This window comes from Python bivittatus, unplaced genomic scaffold (genome assembly GCF_059951505.1).
Source record: "Python bivittatus isolate LINGU-HERP-01145 unplaced genomic scaffold, Pbiv_v1 ctg000590_np1212, whole genome shotgun sequence".
NCBI classification, from domain to species: Eukaryota; Metazoa; Chordata; class Lepidosauria; order Squamata; family Pythonidae; genus Python; species Python bivittatus.
This window is the reverse complement of record NW_028277086.1, coordinates 20,054,558-20,075,617: the sequence shown is the minus strand read 5'-3', so window position 1 is coordinate 20,075,617 and position 21,060 is coordinate 20,054,558. Positions and strand designations below refer to the sequence as shown.

The 21,060-nt window shown below is 39.8% G+C and overlaps 1 protein-coding gene across 1 annotated transcript in view; it reads right to left on the bottom strand.

Moving 5' to 3' along the window:
* Nucleotides 1–20,709, bottom strand: part of LRP12 (LDL receptor related protein 12) — a 35,576-nt gene extending 14,867 nt beyond the window's left edge. The window contains exon 1 of the mRNA XM_007430418.3: nucleotides 20,340–20,709. Coding sequence (XP_007430480.1) covers nucleotides 20,340–20,418 — 79 coding nt within the window. The 5' untranslated portion in view covers nucleotides 20,419–20,709. The remainder of the gene's footprint in view (nucleotides 1–20,339) is intronic.
* Nucleotides 20,710–21,060: the final 351 nt, after the last annotated feature.

Sequence of the window (21,060 nt, the reverse complement as noted above, 5' to 3'; positions counted from 1 at the left end):
CCAGTGCTCTTTCACATTTTTTATATTTTCCTTCCTGCTTATAAGGGAGATTAGTAGAGATAACACAAGGAACAACCTCAATGGCTGAACTTCTTTCAGGTTTTCTCTTATAGGGAACCACCATGTGAACTCTGACCAAGCAGACCCTGATTGCTTTCAAAGTGAGTGTAGCATCTGCCAATTGAAAAAAATGTTGCCATGCCCTTTAATAGCATAATCTGTATGACATGATGATGCACACACTCAGTCTCAGGTCCATTTACTAGATGGACAGCTACACATATTCTGCGATGGCTGTCAACAAACATACAGTGCATTCGGAAAGTATTCAGACCCCCTTCACTTTTTTCAATTTTGTTACGTTGCAGCCTGATACTATAATCATTCAAATTCATTTTTTTCCTCATTAATCTACACTCAGTACTGCATAATGACAAAGTGAAAACAGAATTTTAGAAATGTCTGTAAATTTATTAAAAAGGAAAAACTGAACTATCACATTGGCATAAGTATTCAGATCCTTTGCCACAACACTTGAAATTTAGCTCAGGTGCCTCTTGATTGTTGCTGAGCTGTTTCTACACCTTGATTGGAGTCCACCTGTGGTAAATTAAATTGATTGGACATGATTTGGAAAGGCACACACCTTTCTATGGAAGGCCTCACAGCTGACAATGCATACTGTATCAGAGCAAAAGCCATGAGGTCAAAGGAACTGCCTGCAGAGCTCAGAGACAGGATTACTGCAAGGCACAGATCTGGGGAAGGCTACAAAAAAAATTCTGCACTGAAGGTTCCCAAGAGCATGGTGGCCTCCATAATTCTCAAATGGAAGAAGTTTGGCACAACCAGGACTCTCCCAAGAGCTGGTTGCCCAGCCAAACTGAGCAATTGGGGGAGAAGAGCCTCAGTAAGAGAGGTGACCAAGAACCCAATGGTCACTGACTGAGCTCCAGAGATCCTGTGTGGAGATGGGACAAAGTTCCAGAAGGACAACCATCACTGCAGCCCTCTACCAATCTGGGCTTTATGGCAGAGAGGGTAGATGGAAGCCTCTCTTCAGTGCAAAACACACGAACGCCCGCTTGGAGTTTGTAAAAAGGCACCTGAAGGACTCTCCGACTGTGAGGAACAAGATTCTCTGGTCTGATGAAACCAATATTGAACTGTTTGGCCTCAATTCTAAACGTTATGTCTGGAGGAAACCAGGCACCGTTCATCACCTGCCCAATACCATCCCAACAGTGATGCATGGTGGCGGCAGCATCATGCTGTGGGGGTGTTTTTCAGCAGCAGGGACTGGGAGACTGGTCAGGGTTGAGGGAAAGCTGAATGGAGCAAAGGACTGAGATATCCTCAATGGAAACCTCTTCCACAGCGCTCAGGACCTCAGACTGGGCCGAAGGTTCACCTTCCAACATGACAACAATCCTAAGCACACAGCCAAGACAACACAGGAATGGCTTAGGGACAACTCTGTGAATGTCCTAGAGTGGCCCAGCCAGAGCCCTGACTTGAACCCTATTGAACATCTCTGGAGAGACCTGGAAATGGCTGTCCGCTGACGGTCCTCATCCAACCTGGCTGACCTTGAGGGGATTTGCAAAGAAGAATGGCAGAAAATCCCCCAATCCAGGTGTGCAAAGCTTGTTGCGTCATACCGAAAAAGACTCGAGGCTGTAATTGCTGCCAAAGGTGCTTCAACAAAGTACTGAGTAAAAGGTCTGAATACTTAAGTACATGTGATATTTCAGTTTTTTCTTTTTAATAAATTTACAGACATTTCTAAAATTCCATTTTCACTTTGTCATTATGGGGTACTGAGTGTACAGTAATGAGAAAAAAAATGAATTTGAACGATTGTAGTATCAGGCTGCAACATAACAAAATTGAAAAAAGTGAAGGAGGTCTGAATACTTTCGAATGCATTGTATATCATGTCACTGTAGATCAGTGTTTCTCAACCTTGGCAGCTTTAAGATGTGTAGACTCTGACACTGCCGTACATTATGTCATTGAGAGTCAGGCAGCTTACAAGTTTGTTTAAGTAGTAGTAGTACTCAGCATTGACAAAATCACAATCAATCCATTGCAAATGGCAGCATTACTTGGAACAATTTATATCCTGCAATGATACCTTTAACACCATCAAACATCATCTGCCTATCCCAAGTCCTTGGGAAGGACTCGATGGGTGGATAAAAATGCCACATCCAGTCTAAACATCTGGCTGACTGTGCAATCAACAATAATAATAATGTTTGTTTATGCAGTTCCCATCCACACTGATTCAAAGCAGGGCTGCAAGAAATTACATCTTGTTGAGATGCACCTTATTTTCAAATGGTTTACCACATAGGGACAGCAAGAATATGGGTTCCTATAATCCAGTCCTATCCACACAGAACTTAAGGTACTACAGTATTTCTACTGCATAATGCACCATGTTCCCATAGCCATGGATTCCCATCTAAATCTTTTCCCCTTTTGCTATGTTCTTTTGTGATTACATACATGGATGTGAGTAGATGTTCTTTTGAAAATGATTTTTGCATAGCCAGACAGCAGTTACACTAGGAGTGATGTACTTTAAATAGTTAAGGAGAAACCATTTGCTTCAATCATTTTACTCTGTGTCAGAAAAGGACCCCATAGCACATACCAAATATTTATATTATGAAATTCTGTATTCTGAAGCACACAGTCTGAAACCTGTAAAACCTCTGGCAACTGGACCTCAACATTAGTCCTTCCACCCAACATTACTGCGTGGTACAGCACATAAATCTAAAAAGTCATGGCAAAAAAAAAAAAGAGGCAGAAAGAAAGCACTTCTTAGTAAAACAGATGAAATCTAATACCCCTCTAAACCTCTTCAACATTTTGTTCTTCTACCCCCCCCCTCCGAAATCTGCTTGAGAGACTTAAAACCCTCCAGAGCAGGACTGTCTTGGGGGGGGGGGGGAGGGTGCAAGATGAATGATGAAGGAACTGAGTTGGATTATAGCTGCCCTCATCTCACATCTACATGGTGAGAGGTCTTGAGAGGTGTTGGCAGATGTAATGGTTCCTCACTCATAGTACTATGTTGGGAAAAACAGATATAGGGGAAAAACAGGCAATTTAGCTAAAAACTCTGTTTAAATCTAAAGGAACCTAAGGCTCTTTTAGTTATATGTAAGTGTAATTCTCACAGTTAACTTTCAAAAATAAATAAATTGCCAAATATTTTCATGAGTAATTCTAACATTATTTATTTATAATGTTAGCTGCTCATAAATAAATCACGATAAACAGAAACTATGACAAAATAGCAGCTTTTTATATAAGTGATAATAATGTAAAATTGAAGCAATTACTCAAAACGATCACTAACATCTGAAGAGATGCTAGAAAGAAAACAAATAATCCTCACTGAGTCCCTTACAGAGAATACTGTATTATCTTTGGCTTACATAAACAAGGTCTCATAAACAGGACATACTGCACAATACTGTACTAAAAGTTATTCAGGATAACTGAACAGAAGCTTTAAAAATACTTCAAAAGTATTACAAAAAAATACAACTGGAAACAAATATTGTCGAATAAAGAAAAAGGATTAATAAAATTCGTCCTGGCTATAAAAATGGTACTCTATATAAACTCTCTATATAAAATGAAATGGGAAAAAAATCAAAGAAAGATTAATAGGTTTCAGAAAGCAACAACTAAATGAATTTTTAGCCATCTATGGCCAAAAGCAGCAATTGTGAATTGTGAAGGGAAAGCCTGCCAAACTTGAGCAGGGTAAAATATTTGTTGAAAAAGCCTAAGCTGGTCTGGCCCTGTCTTGTACAGTACTTCAGTGAGAGGGTTTGTGCAGGCCATAAATCCCGACCTGGAATAAGTCAGCATTCTGGATTCAGACATAAGCAGCCATGGTTAAAACAAGCTGGGATTGATAAACCAATTTCAAACCATGGGTTCAAATGGGATTTTGTACAAATAAACCATGGTTTGCTGCCTTGGACAGATTCAAAGGTTAAAATAAGCCAGAGTCAGGCAAAACAAATCTGGCTCACCAGCCCTTCAAACATCAGTGATACTGCTGTTTGTGTTTTGTTTTGTATTATGTGTTTGTCTTATTAATGCACGCTGCCTTTTCTTCAAGCTGTGTTGCCTGGCTTTCCATGATGTCAATATAGAATTTAATAATGCTAACCAACATAGCTATCCTGAAGATACCATCATTCTTCCAGACCACCTGCAATGATTTTCCATTTCCTTGAGCTATCATGAGAAACAGCAAGATACATACATACATACATACATACATACAAATAAAAGCAGTCTTCTACCTATCAATTTTTAGTGAAATAAATTTATCTTAGTTGAGTAAGACTTTCCCAAGTGCTGAAATGTTCTCACACTATTTAATATGCCTACAGCTCTAAGACCTGGGGCCTGAATCTGCTTTTTCTCTTCTTCCTTCAACAACTCATTCACCTTTGGGGTTGTGTATGTTAGACTGTAAACCCACAGGAAAAGGGCTATCCTTCCTAGCATTATCTCACTGATTCAGGAAAACTTTTAAGTAAGTATTCACTTAAAACTAGTTATTTTATATTATAATAGCATTTTTTAAAGTTGTCAACAGTTAGTTACACTTTCACATGAGCAAGATATAAAATCTCTAGAACAGAGTTATGCAAGTCAAGGGCACGCAGCATTGTTTTCAGCTAGATAGATTACACCAAAGAATTTATCTCCCATAGACCTGCCACTTTCCTATGAAGGAAATTCACTCATTAATTTTATCCAAGATGTGAGAAACACTGAATGCGATGGGATGTGCAGAAAATGCCTGAAACCATAAACACTGAAATATCTTTGCCATTACCAAAGGTTTCAGACTGATACTATAACTAAGTTATTGTCTATCTTTAATTAAAAAGGTGTATTATAGCTCTCAAAGATTTTTGACAGGTGGGTTTACCAACAAAGAAAAACCTTACGCTTGGGACAGGAATTCTTATACTACTACCAATATAGTCTTTTTTGAGAAGGTTTTAAACTCACTGAGCTCAGCCATTTATAAAATGGTGGCTACGCAGATGGAACTACAGCACAGAACTGTCACTGAAAGAAAAAGTGCTGTGGATAAAAGAACCCGTATTTTAATATTTCTGTCTATGGCTTGGCGGATCTTCATGGACAGTCACCTCAGTATCTTATTTCATGGCTTCCATTAGTTGAATGCAATTCACAAGTTGCATTAAGTATTACCCTGAGAAATGTATAATGTGAGCAATCTCAATTTAAATGCAATGGAATTTCACTTCTTTCATACATTTATTAGCACAGCAGATACCATGTCATTTGTTGCAATGAGTCTCTATTTGAAAAAGAAAGACTGCTGGTTTAGAAAGATATTTAGATATATAACCAAATCCCAGATCAATTGCAAAAGACTGTACAGTATTATGACTGCTTCCTTAAAATATGCTTTTCCCCTAAAACATGTCAATTTCCCCTAAATATACGTACCATAAAGCTGATAGAGGCAGTGGATTAGTGGGAAAAACCCCATTTTGCCAATGAACTCTAGCTGCTGTGCAACTAGTGTGTGTGTGCGCACATGCGCGTGCGCACATGTACGCCTTTGAGTCAGTGTTGACTCCTAATGACTACCTGGACAAGCCCCTGCAGTCTTCTTGGTGAGGTTTTTCAGAAGTAGTTTGCCACTGCCTCCTTCCTAGGGCTGAGAGAGAGTGACTGGGCCAAGATCACCCAACTGGCTTTGTACAATTCACTCCTGCTTTACATCATAAGAATTTACCCAGTTGCCTTTCTATTCATTATACAACGTGAATTTCCAAAATCAGATAACGCATTCCAAATAAATATTTATACAGATCCTCAGTTAAGTCAGATTGTCAAACACTGACATTTGGCTTCTAGAACTGTAAAGTGGTTAGACAGAAGAAAGTTCAAGTCCTTCTAACAGATTTTTGTTTCCTCCTGCCAGAGATTACGTACTGCAACACTACAACTACAGGTTTTATTTTGTCAACTTAAAAATCCTCCCTTTTTCCAACATGTATCATGCCGTGTGATATCAAATGATGATTTGGTTAGTTCTGCATTACATGTACAGGTGAAACTCAAAAAATTAGAATATCGTGCAAATGTTCATTTATGTCAGTAAGGCAGCTCAAACGGTGAAACCAATATATGAGATAGATGCATTACATGCAAAGCGAGATATGTCAAGCCTTACTTTGGTATAATTGTGATGATTATGGCGTACAGCTTATGAAAACCCCAAATTCACAATCTCAGAAAATTAGAATAGTGTGAAAAGGTTCAATATTCTAGGCTCAAAGTGTCCCACTCTAATCAGCTAATGAATCCATAACACCTGCAAAGGGTTCCTGAGCCTTTAAATGGTCTCTCAGGCTGGTTCAGTAGGAATCACAAGCATGGGAAAGACTGCTGACCTGACAGTTGTGCAGAAAACCATCACTGACACCCTCCATAAGGAGGGAAAGCCCCAAAAGGTAATTGCAAAAGAAGTTGGATGTTCCCAAAGTGCTGTATCAAAGCACATCACTAGAAGGTTATGTGGAAGGGAAAAGTGTGGTAGAAAAAGGTGCACAAGCAGCAGGGATGACCGCAGCCTGGAGAGGATTGTCAGGAAAAGGCCATTCAAAAGTGTTGGGGACTTTCACAAGGAGTGGACTGAGGCTGGAGTTAGTGCATCAAGAGCCACCACACACAGACGGATCCTGGACATGGGCTTCAAATGTCATATTCCTCTTGTCAAGCCGCTCCTGAACAACAAACGTCAGAAGCGTCTTACCTGGGCTACAGAAAAAAAGAACTGGTCTGTTGCCCAGTGGTCCAAAGTCCTCTTTTCTGATGAGAGCAACTTTTGCATCTCATTTGGGAACCAAGGACCCAGAGTCTGGAGGAAGAATGGAGAGGCACACAATGCACGACGCTTGAAGTCCAGTGTGAAGTTTCCACAGTCTGTGTTGTTTTGGGGAGCCATGTCATCTGCTGGTGTTAGTCCACTGTGCTTCATTAAGTCCAGGGTCAATGCAGACGTCTACCAGGAGATTTTGGAGCACTTCATGCTTCCTTCCGCAGACGAGCTTTATGGGGATGCTGACTTCATTTTCCAGCAGGACTTGGCACCTGCCCACACTGCCAAAAGTACTAAAACCTGGTTCAATGACCATGGGATTACTGTGCTTGATTGGCCAGCAAACTCGCCTGACCTGAACCCCATAGAGAATTTATGGGGCATTGCCAAGAGAAAGATGAGGGACATGAGACCAAACAATGCAACGGAGCTGAAGGCCGCTATTGAAGCATCCTGGTCTCCATAACACCTCAGCAGTGCCACAGGCTGATAGCATCCATGCCATGCCGCATTGCGGCAGTCACTGCTGCAAAAGGGGCCCAAACCAAGTACTGAGTACATATGCATGCTTATACTTTGCAGAGGTCCGATATTGTTCTATTTCCAATCCTTGTGTTATTGATGTCATGTAATATTCTAATTTTCTGAGATTGTGAATTTGGGGTTTTCATAAGCTGTACGCCATAATCATCACAATTATACCAAAGTAAGGCTTGACATATCTCGCTTTGCATGTAATGCGTCTATCTCATATATTGGTTTCACCTTTTGAGTTGCCTTACTGACATAAATGAACATTTGCACGATATTCTAAGTTTTTGAGTTTCACCTGTAGACATAATGATGAACTACAAAGTTGCCTCAAGATCAGAATGATGGCTAGACTAGGTTACTATTATTACTGCCCTCAATAGCTGTGGTATATCTAAATCAGTGTTTTTCAAACTTGACAACTTTAAGATGTGTGGCCTTCAAGTCCCAGTATTCCCCAGGCAGCAACTCTCAAAATTTCCCACCAACAACTGGGAGTTGAAGGCCAACTTCTTAAAGTTGCCAAGTTTGAAAAACACTGATCTAAATGCTTTCAAGTTATTTTGATTGGTATGACTGGAGTTTATTGACAGATTTTGTGCTGGTAATTCTTTCTAAATCAATAATCTTTAAATATCTAATCCAGAGATAAGCAAAATTGGTTCCCTCCAGATGTTCTGAAATTGAACTTTATCAGCCTTAATTAGTATATGGGAACTGCAGTCCAATGTAGGTGGAAAACCCAGTTATCTATCCAATTCTTATCCTATTGCACTGGACAATACTGTAAAATCTAAGAGTCAGCCAGGCAGGGAAAAAAATGATTTTCAAACATTTATCATTTAAAAAAAAATTTGAATTGTTCTACTGAATATTTTGCTAAAATATTGGGTTGCATGTATGTTAAATATTTTTGTTGTTTTAGTCATTATAGATTAGTTTTTTATAAACAAAGCTGTTGTGCTTTTTCAATTGTAATATGTAAAGATTTGTAATTATTGGTTGCTGTCTGCATTCCGATGTTTTAATTATTTTCTGAATTCTTTGTTATGTGCCTTTTTGAAAGATGTACAGTAAAAAAAGAAACCTGAACTGTGATTTGATGGGAGACTACCCAAGAACCCTATATAAACTGCTCTCATATTTCCAAAGGAAGAACAAATTAGATATGGAAGTAGTAAGTCTGTAACCTGCAGATCAGCAATATTCCGTTTTACAGAAAGAATAATGTGAGACAAACTGTTAATTTTTCTCATGGCCCATATATGGATAGCTCAGGAAGCCTTTATTCCAGACCTTGGTCTAATTTTCTCAGTCTGAAAATGTGCCCCTGGTTTTCTCACCTGGTCCATGATATGCACACACCCAAACCATCTCTTGGTCAGGCAAGGCCTGCACTGCATTATTCATAAAATGTATGCGCTAAAATAATCATACTAAAATAATTATGGAATAATTATTATTTTTGTACAAAACCTTAATTCCACAAAGCTGTATCTAATCCAGCTGTCTACAATTAACTCATATAGCTTGTTCAAGCTGACTGATTTTTCTCTTTCAATTCAAAACTCATTAAAAACACACTTTATAATTTTGCTTTAGCTTGTAACCCCTATTCATTCATATATCTTTATATGACTCTTACATTGAGTTAAAAGGCAGAAGATTGAGAGGGGAGGAGATGTAGAGGTTATACTGCATTTCACAGTTCTTTTCAGGGTCAAAAGGCAGCTGAGTCCCACAGTCTTACTGAATGAAGAATGGGAAAGATGCATAAAAATGCAAAAAAAAAAAAAAAACACCCTCAAAATCTAAATCCATAGATTGGTGTGGGATCCCTTCAATGCTAAAGGTGAACTAATCCTCCATTATGGGACTGTCTCTGCATAGGATAATAGCTTTTATTAACCTTAGGTAGGTGCCACCAATTTAGATCTGACTAATGGTGATGGCATGGATGAAAGTTTGCCATTTCCACCTGTTTCCAGTAACAATTTGCAGGCCTTTCAAAGATATTCCAGTAATTATCTTTTGCTTTCCCCTTTTTCTACTTCCATCTAACTTGGCAACCACAGTCATCTGCTTGCATCACATACCGAGCATATGTGAGTTTCTGATTATTCATCAGCATCTCTAGAGAGAGATCAGTTGGTCTTTATTTGGTTCAGAACTGAGGAACTGGTTCATCTTGCTGTCCATGTTATTCTTAGTAATCAACTCCAAATTGATAATTTGAAGGCTATTTTCTCTTTGTATGTGTCCTGTTTCTACAGCTATGCATTACCATTGTTTAAACCAGTGTTTCTCAAACTTGGCAATTTGAAGATCCCCAGCTTTGCTCTCAACTCAACTGTCCTAATCCTTTGTGAACATGTCTAAGTTTGCATACATTCCTTTCTTCTTCATTTCTCCAGGATGCTCATTTTTATTCCCGAGCCCCAAAAAAGCAAATCTATCTGCCACATTCACTTCTTTGCTATCAAATTCACTAAGCAAGAGGGCTGACATTATCTTTGTCTTAATATTTAAGAAGGCATTTAACCCATTTTTAACTTCCATAATGAGCTCTTCTAAGTCTTCTTTGCTTTCAGCAAACAAAGTGTTGTCATTGCTATATTTCAGACTGTTATTGTTTCAGCCTCTAATTTTGATTCCAGCTGTCACCTTTTCCAATCTTGCCATTCTTACAATACATTCATTGATTTAAGTTAAACATATATGGGGGAATATACATCTTTGTATGACTCTTCTCCCAAATCTGAACCTCTCATTTTTCTCCAAATTCAATCCTTAATAATAACTTCTTGTTCACTGTAATAATTCATCAGAAGATGAAGATGCTATACCCACTAGCCTTAATAGATAACAGCAGCCTTAATGCTGTCGTTATCTATTATGCAAAAAATAAAAATCTTCATGAAACTTTGGATATCATAATTTGACAACTATTTCATAATAAAAACCACCTAATACTATTTCAAAAGTTCACTTCCTTTTCAACTTACTAAATAAGCAAAGAAATAGGGAATATTTTAGTATGCACTCCTTCCACAATTTCTCAAATTCAATTTTTACTACTTCAGTTTAAGCTTGTTAAAAATTCTGTCCTTGTCTTTACAATGCTTTTAACCCTTAAAAATCTGCACTTGCTAAATTCACTGTATACAATTATATTCATTTTAAAATGTTGCTCAGCATGTTAAGTCTGTCATTTCCAACATAACATACTATGTAATATATCAGTATATACTCACTGCATATAATATTGATATGAAACCTGTGTTTAGGTATTAAAGGTAGAAAACATATTCTCATCTGTATCAGACAGACACAGCTGAAGAAGAATTCTAGATCCCAGAGTACCTATTTTTCCTTTCAGAAACTCAATGTAATTTATAAGAAAACATCTGAAAATGTCAGATTTAGTCATGGCTGAGAATTGTGTCATATTTGTAATGTAGCATCATAAGGCATTATCAGGATATTCTCTAAAAAAATCTTGTTTTTGCTTTGCCCATTTCATTCAGGTGAATATAGAACATGGCTATTAATTCCAATTCCCTTTTACGGCTGTTCTAATATTAAGTTTCTGAACTACATTGTGTTTTCTCTTTTCCACACATGCACAAACATATTTTATTTCTAATGCTTCAGATCTTTAACTTTTCCTAGTACATCCCTTTCAAGTAAACTATACATTAGGTTAATGAGGCACTACTTTTAAATAAATTATGTGTACTTAAATTGATATCTAACACCGTCTGTTGGGACAGGGATGCATTTCAGTGAAACATGTTGATGAAGATTCTGAGTCATCCAGGTGGAATTATCTGGAGGTTGAGTCATGGCAACTGGACTTTTCTTTTGGTTTGATACGTTTCGCTGCTTGTCCAAGCAGCTTCTTCAGTCTAGAAAGGTGGTTGGGGGGACCCCATAAATGTCTTCCAGGGTGGCAGTGGGTCATTAAGTGCTTGTGAAGTGGTCTTAATCTTCCTGGGGACTGATGAAACAGCAGCATGAAAAATGGGAGACAAGTTGTGTCTGAGGCCTCCACCTCTATTGAGGGAAGGATTTTCCACTTTGGCATAAATGGATTCCTTCACTACTCTCTCAAACCACCTATCTTCTCTGTCCAAAATGTGAACATTATTGTCCTCAAATGAGTGTCCTTTTTCCTTTAGATGAAGATAAACTGCTGATTCTGGTCCTGTGTTATTGCTCCTCCTGTGCTGGGCCATCCTCTTGTGTAAAAGCTGTTTGGTTTCTCCAGTGTAGAGCTCTGAACACTCCTCACTGCACTGGATTGCATATACTGCATTGCTCTTATGTTCTTCTTATAACCCACTTGGGGATAAGTGAGGGATCAGGAGTAAGACATCCACATCCCAAAGACTCTACTAATCACATCTCCTATTGTCCCTTCAATGAGCCTATCATGTTAGTGAGAAACGCAGCCACCCTGGAAGACATTTATGGGCTCCCCCCAACCAACTTTCTAGACTGAAGAAGCCACTTGGACAAGCAGCGAAACGTATCAAACCAAAAGAAAAGAAGTCCAGTTGCCATGACTCAACCACCAGTTATTTCAGTGAAACCTTCCTCTGCACCTTGCCCCATGTAATTATCAAACTAAAAGCTACCATAGTACACAGACCCTCAAATAAGCCCTAACTTTCCCTTTCAGGAAGAATAATAATAAGCTACTTTTGATCTCTATTATAGTAGTTGCTTTTGCTATGGAGGGAAGAACTGAAACAAGTTGCAGCTATTACAGTGCAGAATGAAAATTACTGTTATTGAATTTAACAACAAATTATCCATTATGGTCAGAAGTATTATATTCTCAGGTTTGAAATTAAAAAAAAAATCAGATTCAGTCCACAGACATTAGCTTTTAGGCTAACAAACTACTTTATAGATTGACATACAAACTATGTATATAGCAAACTAGGAACTCTGATGAACACTTAAGCAAAAGTGGAAAATATTTTTCTGTTTTTAGTTTAGGGTTGTATTTGTCCAAATTCTTAACAGTATTCACAGTTAACAAGGAAAAACTGAGGCTTCTACAAGAAGGGTAGACTAGATTCTTCTGTATGCCAGTTTTAGATATTGGAAGTGGAGGCATTACATGCCTAAAGTTATACAAAGTCTTATATAGAAAATGAGCGTTGCCAAATGGTAGAAAGATGAAAAAGAAAGCTGCAAGCCATTTAAGGTTTTTCTTTTTTAAAAAAAGACAGAAAATAAAAATAAATTAGAGAACAGTGAACAGTGAGCAATAGTTTTATCACTAATCACTTACGATGCATAAGCAGAGGCAGGTTGGCAACCTATATCTGCAAAAGGTTGGACTAAATGATCTCTGATGTACCTGCTCATTTTATGATTATCTCTTAGAGGTTTGAAGAAACTGATTTATGATTAATAATTTCTAATATTTTCAGGTTATTTTGAAATAAAGAAAACCAAACAATTTGCAAAATTCCTCCTCCACTTCTTCCTTCAAAAACTTACCAATCAAGTTCAACAAAGTAGATGTCAATCAAAGCAGTTTTGACTCCATTCATGGTGTAAAAACTTGTAGTTTTAAAGTTTGTAACTTAGATAATATAGTTAAGTTTCACCAAAACACTAGAACAGCATATCTCTCATCCACACAGAATTAAAGAGTCAATGGAAAACCTGTTATTTAAAACAATTGTATTTTCTTTAACTTTTTTCCTGTCTTTAGGTGAATATCTGTACAAAAGGTTGTAAACTCCTATCACATTCATTATAGGAAACTGTAACTAAGTCTTTTCACCAATACTTCCATTTATAAGCACTTTGTTGGCCTTCATTCACCAAGACTTCTCCCCGCACCCCATTCCTATTGCTATATCCTGGCCAAGTACATTTAAGAACAAGCTATTCCATTCACTGAATGAAAGATTACAAAAATCTTTAATTAGACTTAGTGGGAGCAGGAATCAGACACATGTCTACAGATGGCTTTTTTTTTTTTAAAGGCTGAGGATAAATTTATAGAAAAGAATACAACTGATGAAATTATAATGTGGAGTACATGAACATTCACAAGCTCCCTTTTCTGTATGCAAGACTCAAACTAAAACACAGCACTGTAACTTCTAGAGATGGGCAGAAAACAGAAAGTATGTTTTGTTCCATGCACAAAACAAGCATGTTTTGGTACAGGAGTTCAACCAGACCTGTTCCAGGCAAGTCATTATCCAGCTGAACTGAATCCAGGAAACTCTGAGTAGAGCAAATCTGATGTGCCTCATATGTGTCTCCCCTCCTCCTCTGCTTGGCTTCTGGGTCAGCCCACCCACCAACTTTTCCAGGACCTTCCTTCTCTTTGCTATTGCAAAGTGTGTCAAACCCAACTGGTCCATGCCCATCTGCCCCTTCCTTTTCTTCTGCTATTGAGCTTGATTTTAAATGGAGCATAACCCAACCAGCCCGCCCGCCCTTTACTTAAATAATTCTAGCCTCTTCCTTATTTTTGCTGGCTTTTCCTTATTGTTTCTATGCCCAGAACATGCGTGCTCCAGGTCTCTGCCCCAAGCAAACGTGCATGTTTCAGGTACAGGTGGAACAAGAGCCACTGAGTACCCAAACCTGCAAATCTATGAAATGCCTGCACATCCCCAGTAGCTCTCCAACGCTGGGTCACACTGAAGCAGGCCTCTCCAAGTTCCAGTGTTCTGAATGGTTATACCTCCAAGGGAGCAATGGATTAGGAAAACGCAATCTGTCTTGAAGTAGGGCGTCTTCAGCTGAAACCTTGGTTAGCTAGGGCAACAAGCATGAAGAGATGTTTCCAGGGAGAACAGGAAGGGGGTTTAAATGAGGAAGAGGCAGAAGTATAGAGTAGGAGGAAAAACTGTGAGGACAGTGAGTGGGGTAAGTAAGGAGAGAGGTGGTAGAGGAACAACAAAACAAAACAATGGACCCAAACATGGGGACAATACTGCTGCCCTTACTCTTCTAACCTTTAAGAGAAAAACACCGACATTTTACCTTCCTTTCTCCCCAAAAAGATCACTGTATAAATGTATGTCTATATGTATATGATTATATAGGAGGAATGTTTTTGTGTGTGTGTGCGTTTACCTATGTCCCAAAAGTTGCTTACTACTTTTGTAAACAGTCAAAAATATTGGCTATTTGTGAACAGCAAGATGTTTTATATCTTGATCTTTTATGATCGGCAACCATGCAAGCTCTAACATAAATTTGCTCTAATATAGAAAGCCTTAACTAGAAATACAGAACTTAATGCTAAGAACCTTTAGCTGCAGTTTTACACTGAAGCTTCTGAGCTTAATTTTCAAGTTAACTGTGTTTATACCTAGGCTCAGAGTCTTTATAGCAGGCTTTGGTGGCCAAAAGGAACTGATAAAGCATCACAGGCTCACAGCTCATTATTTGAAAGAGGTACAGTGTATATTAAGTGTTGTGAAATGGAGGAGGGCAAGGAACATTAAAGAAAGGCAATGCTAGGCCCATACATCCATGCCTGAAGTGTGCTATCATGCTGTTCCATTGTTTAGCATCCAGAAGACCAGCATTGAAAGTGGTAAGGCAAGACAACTTGAAAAGCTGTAGCAGGCATTTAATGCAATCTTTGCCACACTGCATGACATGATTAGAGTTGCCATGGTGCAAAAACAGCTGTTGAGTTTTTCTTCAACCCCCCCACCCCCCATATTTGACAAGTGGCATATGTCACTTATTATACTGGTGATTCAAATGCTTGAAAGGAGTGACTCAGAGCTAGCCTTAACCATTGTTAGGACATCTAATACATTAAATAAATTAGAATTATCACTGCAAAGGCAATAAAGGTGTATAGAAATTAACTATGGATATACCTCATTTCTTTATCTCAAGTGTATATAGCAAACCTTTTAAAAGAAGCATAGAATGTAATATTCAAACAAAGACTTAAAATATCAGATGTTACCAAACAATACTATAGTTAAACCTTGTTTTAACAAAGGAGGGGATGTTGTTTATTCATAAATATCTGTTAAATTGGTGAAACCACGAACACAGTAATTTATGTTCTCTGGCTAATGTATCATGCAAATCACATTATCTGTATCATTTTATGACATTCACATAATGACGGCATCATGCAAATTAATCAGCTGCATAATGACATCATAACACAAATGAATAAATTGTAATGGAAATTTGGTCCACTGCTTGTGAAGTTTACTATACTGAGGTCCAATAAAACAAGCTTTCATTGTATTAAGGAATGTCTGGATCAATACAATGAAAAAGCAACCTAGATAATAAGGTTTTGGAAGAAAAACTGGCCTGTACACTTATCAGATATACCAGAGGTATAAAATTAGGAAACCTTAGACAATTATATCTGCATTCTAGATATCAGAATAAGAATAATGACTTCTGGGTAAGGTCATGTGAAACAATAAATATGTGCTGCTGTTTCATTAGTCATTCTGCTAGCTTATTCAGAGTTAGACTGAAATTCAGCTGAACAACAAATGCCATTATATACTGCTTGTATTCAATGCTCCAGAGCACTTACAACCAATTGTTGACTTCCAGAAAGACAACAGTAGATAACCTACTTACTGATGGTCTCCAGATTAAGTTTGTGATTTGGGTCTTTGTAACGGGCAAACACTGGTATGTGTTTCAGGCTAATATTGTTTCCCTATCTTTTCTTTCTGATTCCTATGGAGCATCTGTTTTGTCCCACATAACTATTCTCACTTTGGCAATTTATTTATATGCTCTTTTGATTCTTAGTTTTGAGAGTTTATATTAGTAGATGCAGTTGTTCTACAATGTTCCTCTACCCAAATCTTACTCCTATAACATTTTTCCCCCAGAATTTTTCTCATCCTGCCAGTCACATATGAGACATACAGGTCTGCATACTGTTCTGAGTCCTTCCTTTGTCTAGATATGTTTTCTAATTATATGATTTATGAATCATTCATTACTTGAACAGCATAGTACAGGTGTTGGATTTCTTTTGGTCTTCCAGTTACATTAATTATTTTGTGGAGAATAAACCAGTGTTTCTCAATACATTCCCTGCAGAAGAAAATCATTTGCAGAAATATGCAAGGTTGGATTTAATGGTAAGAATGGTTTCTTCAACTTTTTGATAAATAAAAACAAAAGAGATTAAGAGATACTTAGAGCCCTGCCCTTTAGAGAGCAAGACTATAAATAAGAGTGTTTCCTGGTAAGAAGTAATTACTATTAAACCAATTTAGACATGTAAATACATAAGCCCCAGACCTTTTGCAAATGTGTAAACAAGAGGCCCAATATTTCCACTTCCCCAGACTATGGCTGTCCTAAAAAACAGAGGGCAAACCCAACCATATACAACACACCTTTTACTCTTAATCATTTGGTAAACTACAGTAACAGAAGTATTCACATATTGAATAAAAACGACGTCTTCAAGGCAGCCAAAAATGTTATATTTATGAATATAAGCACAGAAAAAGTTCATGCCCCTCCACAATTTGAAAGAAAAGCAGAAGTGTTGGAAATTGAGAATAATAATAATAATAATAATAATAATAATAATAATAATAGGAGGAGGAGGAGGAGGAGGAGGAGGAGGAGGACTCAAGCAGAACTACTGCTCAACTGAACTCAAGCAGAATAACTGGACTCAAGGAGAACTACACGCCCTGGATAGGAAGACCAGAAAAATAATGACAATGAATCCCTTTATCCATGCAGCAACATTGACAGACTCTACTTACCAAGGAGCATAGGTGGGTGTGGAACGTTGCAAGCACACCAGACACTTGAAGAAGAAAAAAGGGCATTAGAAGAATATCTGAAGGACAGTGAAGAAGATGCACTGGAACTAGTACACCATGAAGGCTTACTGAATACTGAAGAGACCAAACTGGCCTACAAGAAAGACCAAATGAAGAACGGAAGAGAGACATGGCAAGGCAAAGTATTACATGGCCAGTACACAAAAAAACTAGCAGGCAAAGCAGATAATAAGAAGAACTAGCAATGGCTAACAGTAGGAAAGTTGAAGAAAGAGACAGAGGGGCTAATTCTGGCTGCACAAGACCAAGTCTTAAGAACAAATGCATATAAAGCCAGAATGGAGAAGACAGCAACAGACAGCAAATGCCGTCTCTGCAAAGAAGCTGAAGAAACAGTGGACCACCTAGTTAGCTGCTGCAAGAAGATCACACAGACTGACTACAAACAATGGCATGACAAAGTAGCAACAATGGCGCATTGGAATATCTGCAAGAAATACCATTTGCCCGCAAGGAAGAACTGGTGGGACCACAAAACAGACAAAGTAATAGAAAATGAAGAAACTAAAGTGCTCTGGGACTAGAATTCAAACAGGCACCTGCCACATAACACCCCAGAGTTAATGATTGTTGATAAGAAAGACAAAAAAGTCTGGATAGTGGACACTGCAATACCTGGAGACAGCAGAATAGAAGAGAAAGAACTGGAAAAAATCACAAGATACAAAGACCTGCAAACAGAAATAGAATGACTGTGGCAAAAGAAAGCAAAGATAGTACCAATAGTAATAGGTGCCTTGGGTGCAATCACAAAACATTTGGAGTGCTACTTGAACACCATCGGCATTGACAAAATCACCACCAGTCAATTGCAAAAGGCAGCTTTACTTGGAACAGCTTATATCCTGTGACGACACCTTTAACACCATCAAACAACAACTGCCTATCCCAGGTCCTTGGGAAGGACTCAATAGGTGGATAAAAATGCCACATCCAGTCTAAACATATGGCTGTGCAACCAACAATAATTTTCCTTCTTTGAGAACAAAATAAATGCCTTCTAAAACAGGATTTTGAGAATTCACATTAAAGGATTTTAATGTAAAATTATCTATAGCATTAAAAGAAAGGTAAGCCTAATGAATATTATAGTTCAATAACTCAATGTTTTTAGCTGTCAGTGAGACAGCATGAACATTTTATTTCCAACCTATTAAAGAAAATTAGTTTATACTTAAGAGTATACTTAAATTCTAGTAAGCAGCAGTCTTACTCAAAATTCTACGCCAGATTTCCCCAACTTGCTGCCTGGAAATTACAGGATTGAATTCAGTGCATCACGTTGAGGAAGCTGATTTTATGTATTTGGCAGCAACCCAGCAATTAAATATATTAGTCTGTGGCTTCTGGCTTCAAGCAAGTGATAGACAAGATTGAATCCACATATCACATTAATTCATAATGTGGTTAGCTTCCTTTTGGCTTAATACAGTAAGTGAACTCTTCTACTGCAACAAAACATGTTTAAAGCTAACCATAGCTTACTGTGAGGCATGAACCCAGGGAAAATAGTTATCCATTAATTTCATCATCATTCCAGTTTTTATCCATGTTTTGGACTCAAGGTTGTTTGTCTTACCATCTTGATATAATTAAGTTGCAAAACAAAAGAAAGCAAAATGTAACAAGATTTAGATTACATTCCCCGGAAGGATACAGATTTTATCCAGTGGAAAACTAAAACATTATAGCAACCAATTAATATACAGTCCTGTTCTGTAAAGGCACAAATGACAAACTGGAAACCTGCAAGTTAAATTATGCGTTATCATTCATAAGGAGACAACAAACAGGATGCCCAAAACTCAGATAAGAGCAGTTTCTATATTATTCAGTCACATAATCTCTGTGAAAACAGCCTTGAGAGAAAGATCATGCTTTGAAACATATTTCCTTTGACTTCCTGATAACAGAAATCAATTCCTCCTCCAAAGTTTCAACCTATATCTGCTGTTACCTGTTACAATCTATTAGATTGTAGTGTTTCTTAAAAACTGCAAATCAACATTTAGCAAAGTTGTGTGAACGGCCTCTTCCTTTGACACCACCCTCACTAATATCAACTTTCTTCCAAGTGCAGTGCTGAACATTATACCTGAGTCCCTCCACGTGCCCTGAAAATTTTGCTCTTAAGTAGTTATGTGAAAGAGCTCCCTGTTGCAGAATCTGTAAAACACACCAAGTCTATCCCTGCCAAATACCTATAACCTATTTCAAAACCAAGTAGGCTGCAGAACCAGATATTTAGAGATCATTAATACACCTCCCAGGCAAAACAACAGACTAAAAACACCTATCAAGGATGCAAACAAATGATTTTGGCATTCAGGAGCACACCCACCCCCGCAGAAAATCAAAATCTTGAGATAATTCGGCTCTTCATATCTCAGAGAAGGAATTATATAAAATGATCTTAAAATAGGCTGCAAAGGTTGGTGTCCTAGATACTGCATACTTCTAGATTTAACTTCCACTGAACTTAACGGGCACTAGAGAGACATTTCCGGTACTGCACTGTAATTGCACAGCTGATAGAAACGGGATGAACATGCTTGTGGATAGCGACAAATCAACCCAGAAAACAGGGTCTAAGGGAAGCACCAAGACCTTCCCAAGTTGAAGGGGTTTCTCCCGTTGTCTTAGCATTAACGATGGACGGCTTGCCTCTTAGGCAGCCGAGCTCCCCATTTCGAAGTGGGGCTGGACGAGAACAGAGGAAGGGGCGTCCTCCAGCGCAGCCAGGCCCTGCTTTAAGCCAGGAAGGCTTTGGCTCGTTTACAGCGAAAATCGCTGTTCCTGGGAAAGTCAGGGGCGGCCCGCGACGCCGGTGCCCGGCAAGACGGAGAGAGCCGGGCACCAAAGGCAGGGCCGCGGTCCCAGACTCCCTCGGAAACAAAGCCGGGCCAGGAAGCCTCGTCCTGCCGGCGGGACGGGGGGGGGGGGGGGGCGCCGAAGGAAAAGCGGCGCTTCCTCAAGCGGCAGCCCAGCAGGCCGGCTTCCCGGGCGGACACAAAGGGAGACCGAGTGGGGGGGGCACCACCTACCGCAACAGGAGGCGACGAGGAGCAGGAGCTGCGCTGACCTCCAAGCAAGGGACCCTTCCGCGCCCCAGCAAGAGGCCATAACACCGCCGCGCGGGGGGGCGAGGAGGAGGGGGGGACGAGCCGGAGTTGCGTCGCGAGTCCCGCAGCGGGAGGGCCTCGCCGTCGCCTGGCAGGGGAAGAGCCCCCCCGCGCGCGCCCCGCCCTCCTCCTCCGCCGCCTCAGCCTCCGGCCGCTCCGGGAGCCATGAGCCGCCCGCCGTTGCCACTGGCGCTACCCCCCCCGCCGGCTTCGGCCTCCTCTCCTCGCCCGTCTCCGGAGCGCTCTCCTCCGGCGGACAGGAGGGGCTCCGCCGGCGCAGCTGCGCATGACAAAGCCGAGCCGCTGCCTCCCGAAGGGCTGGCCGGGGCGGGGAAACCCCGCTTCTCCCGGGAGGAGGAGGGAGGAGGAGCCACAGCAGAGCTCGGCGGGGGGTGGCGTGTCTGGGTTTCTGTTGGGCCGCCTCGCCGGTCTTTTCTCCGAAGCGGGGTGGGGGGGTTGTCTTGCTGCCCCGGGTGCCAACAGAGAGCTGCCCCCCCCGCAGTGGTCGCCCTCCCCCCGGGACCTGCGTCGCGGACGACGGGCGCGCCATCGCGTTCCCGCGCGGTTGGCTCGAGTGCTGCTCCTCGGAAGGGAGTCCCGCTCTTTCTCTCTGGGGCAGCCTTTCCCCTCCTGGTTCCTCCCA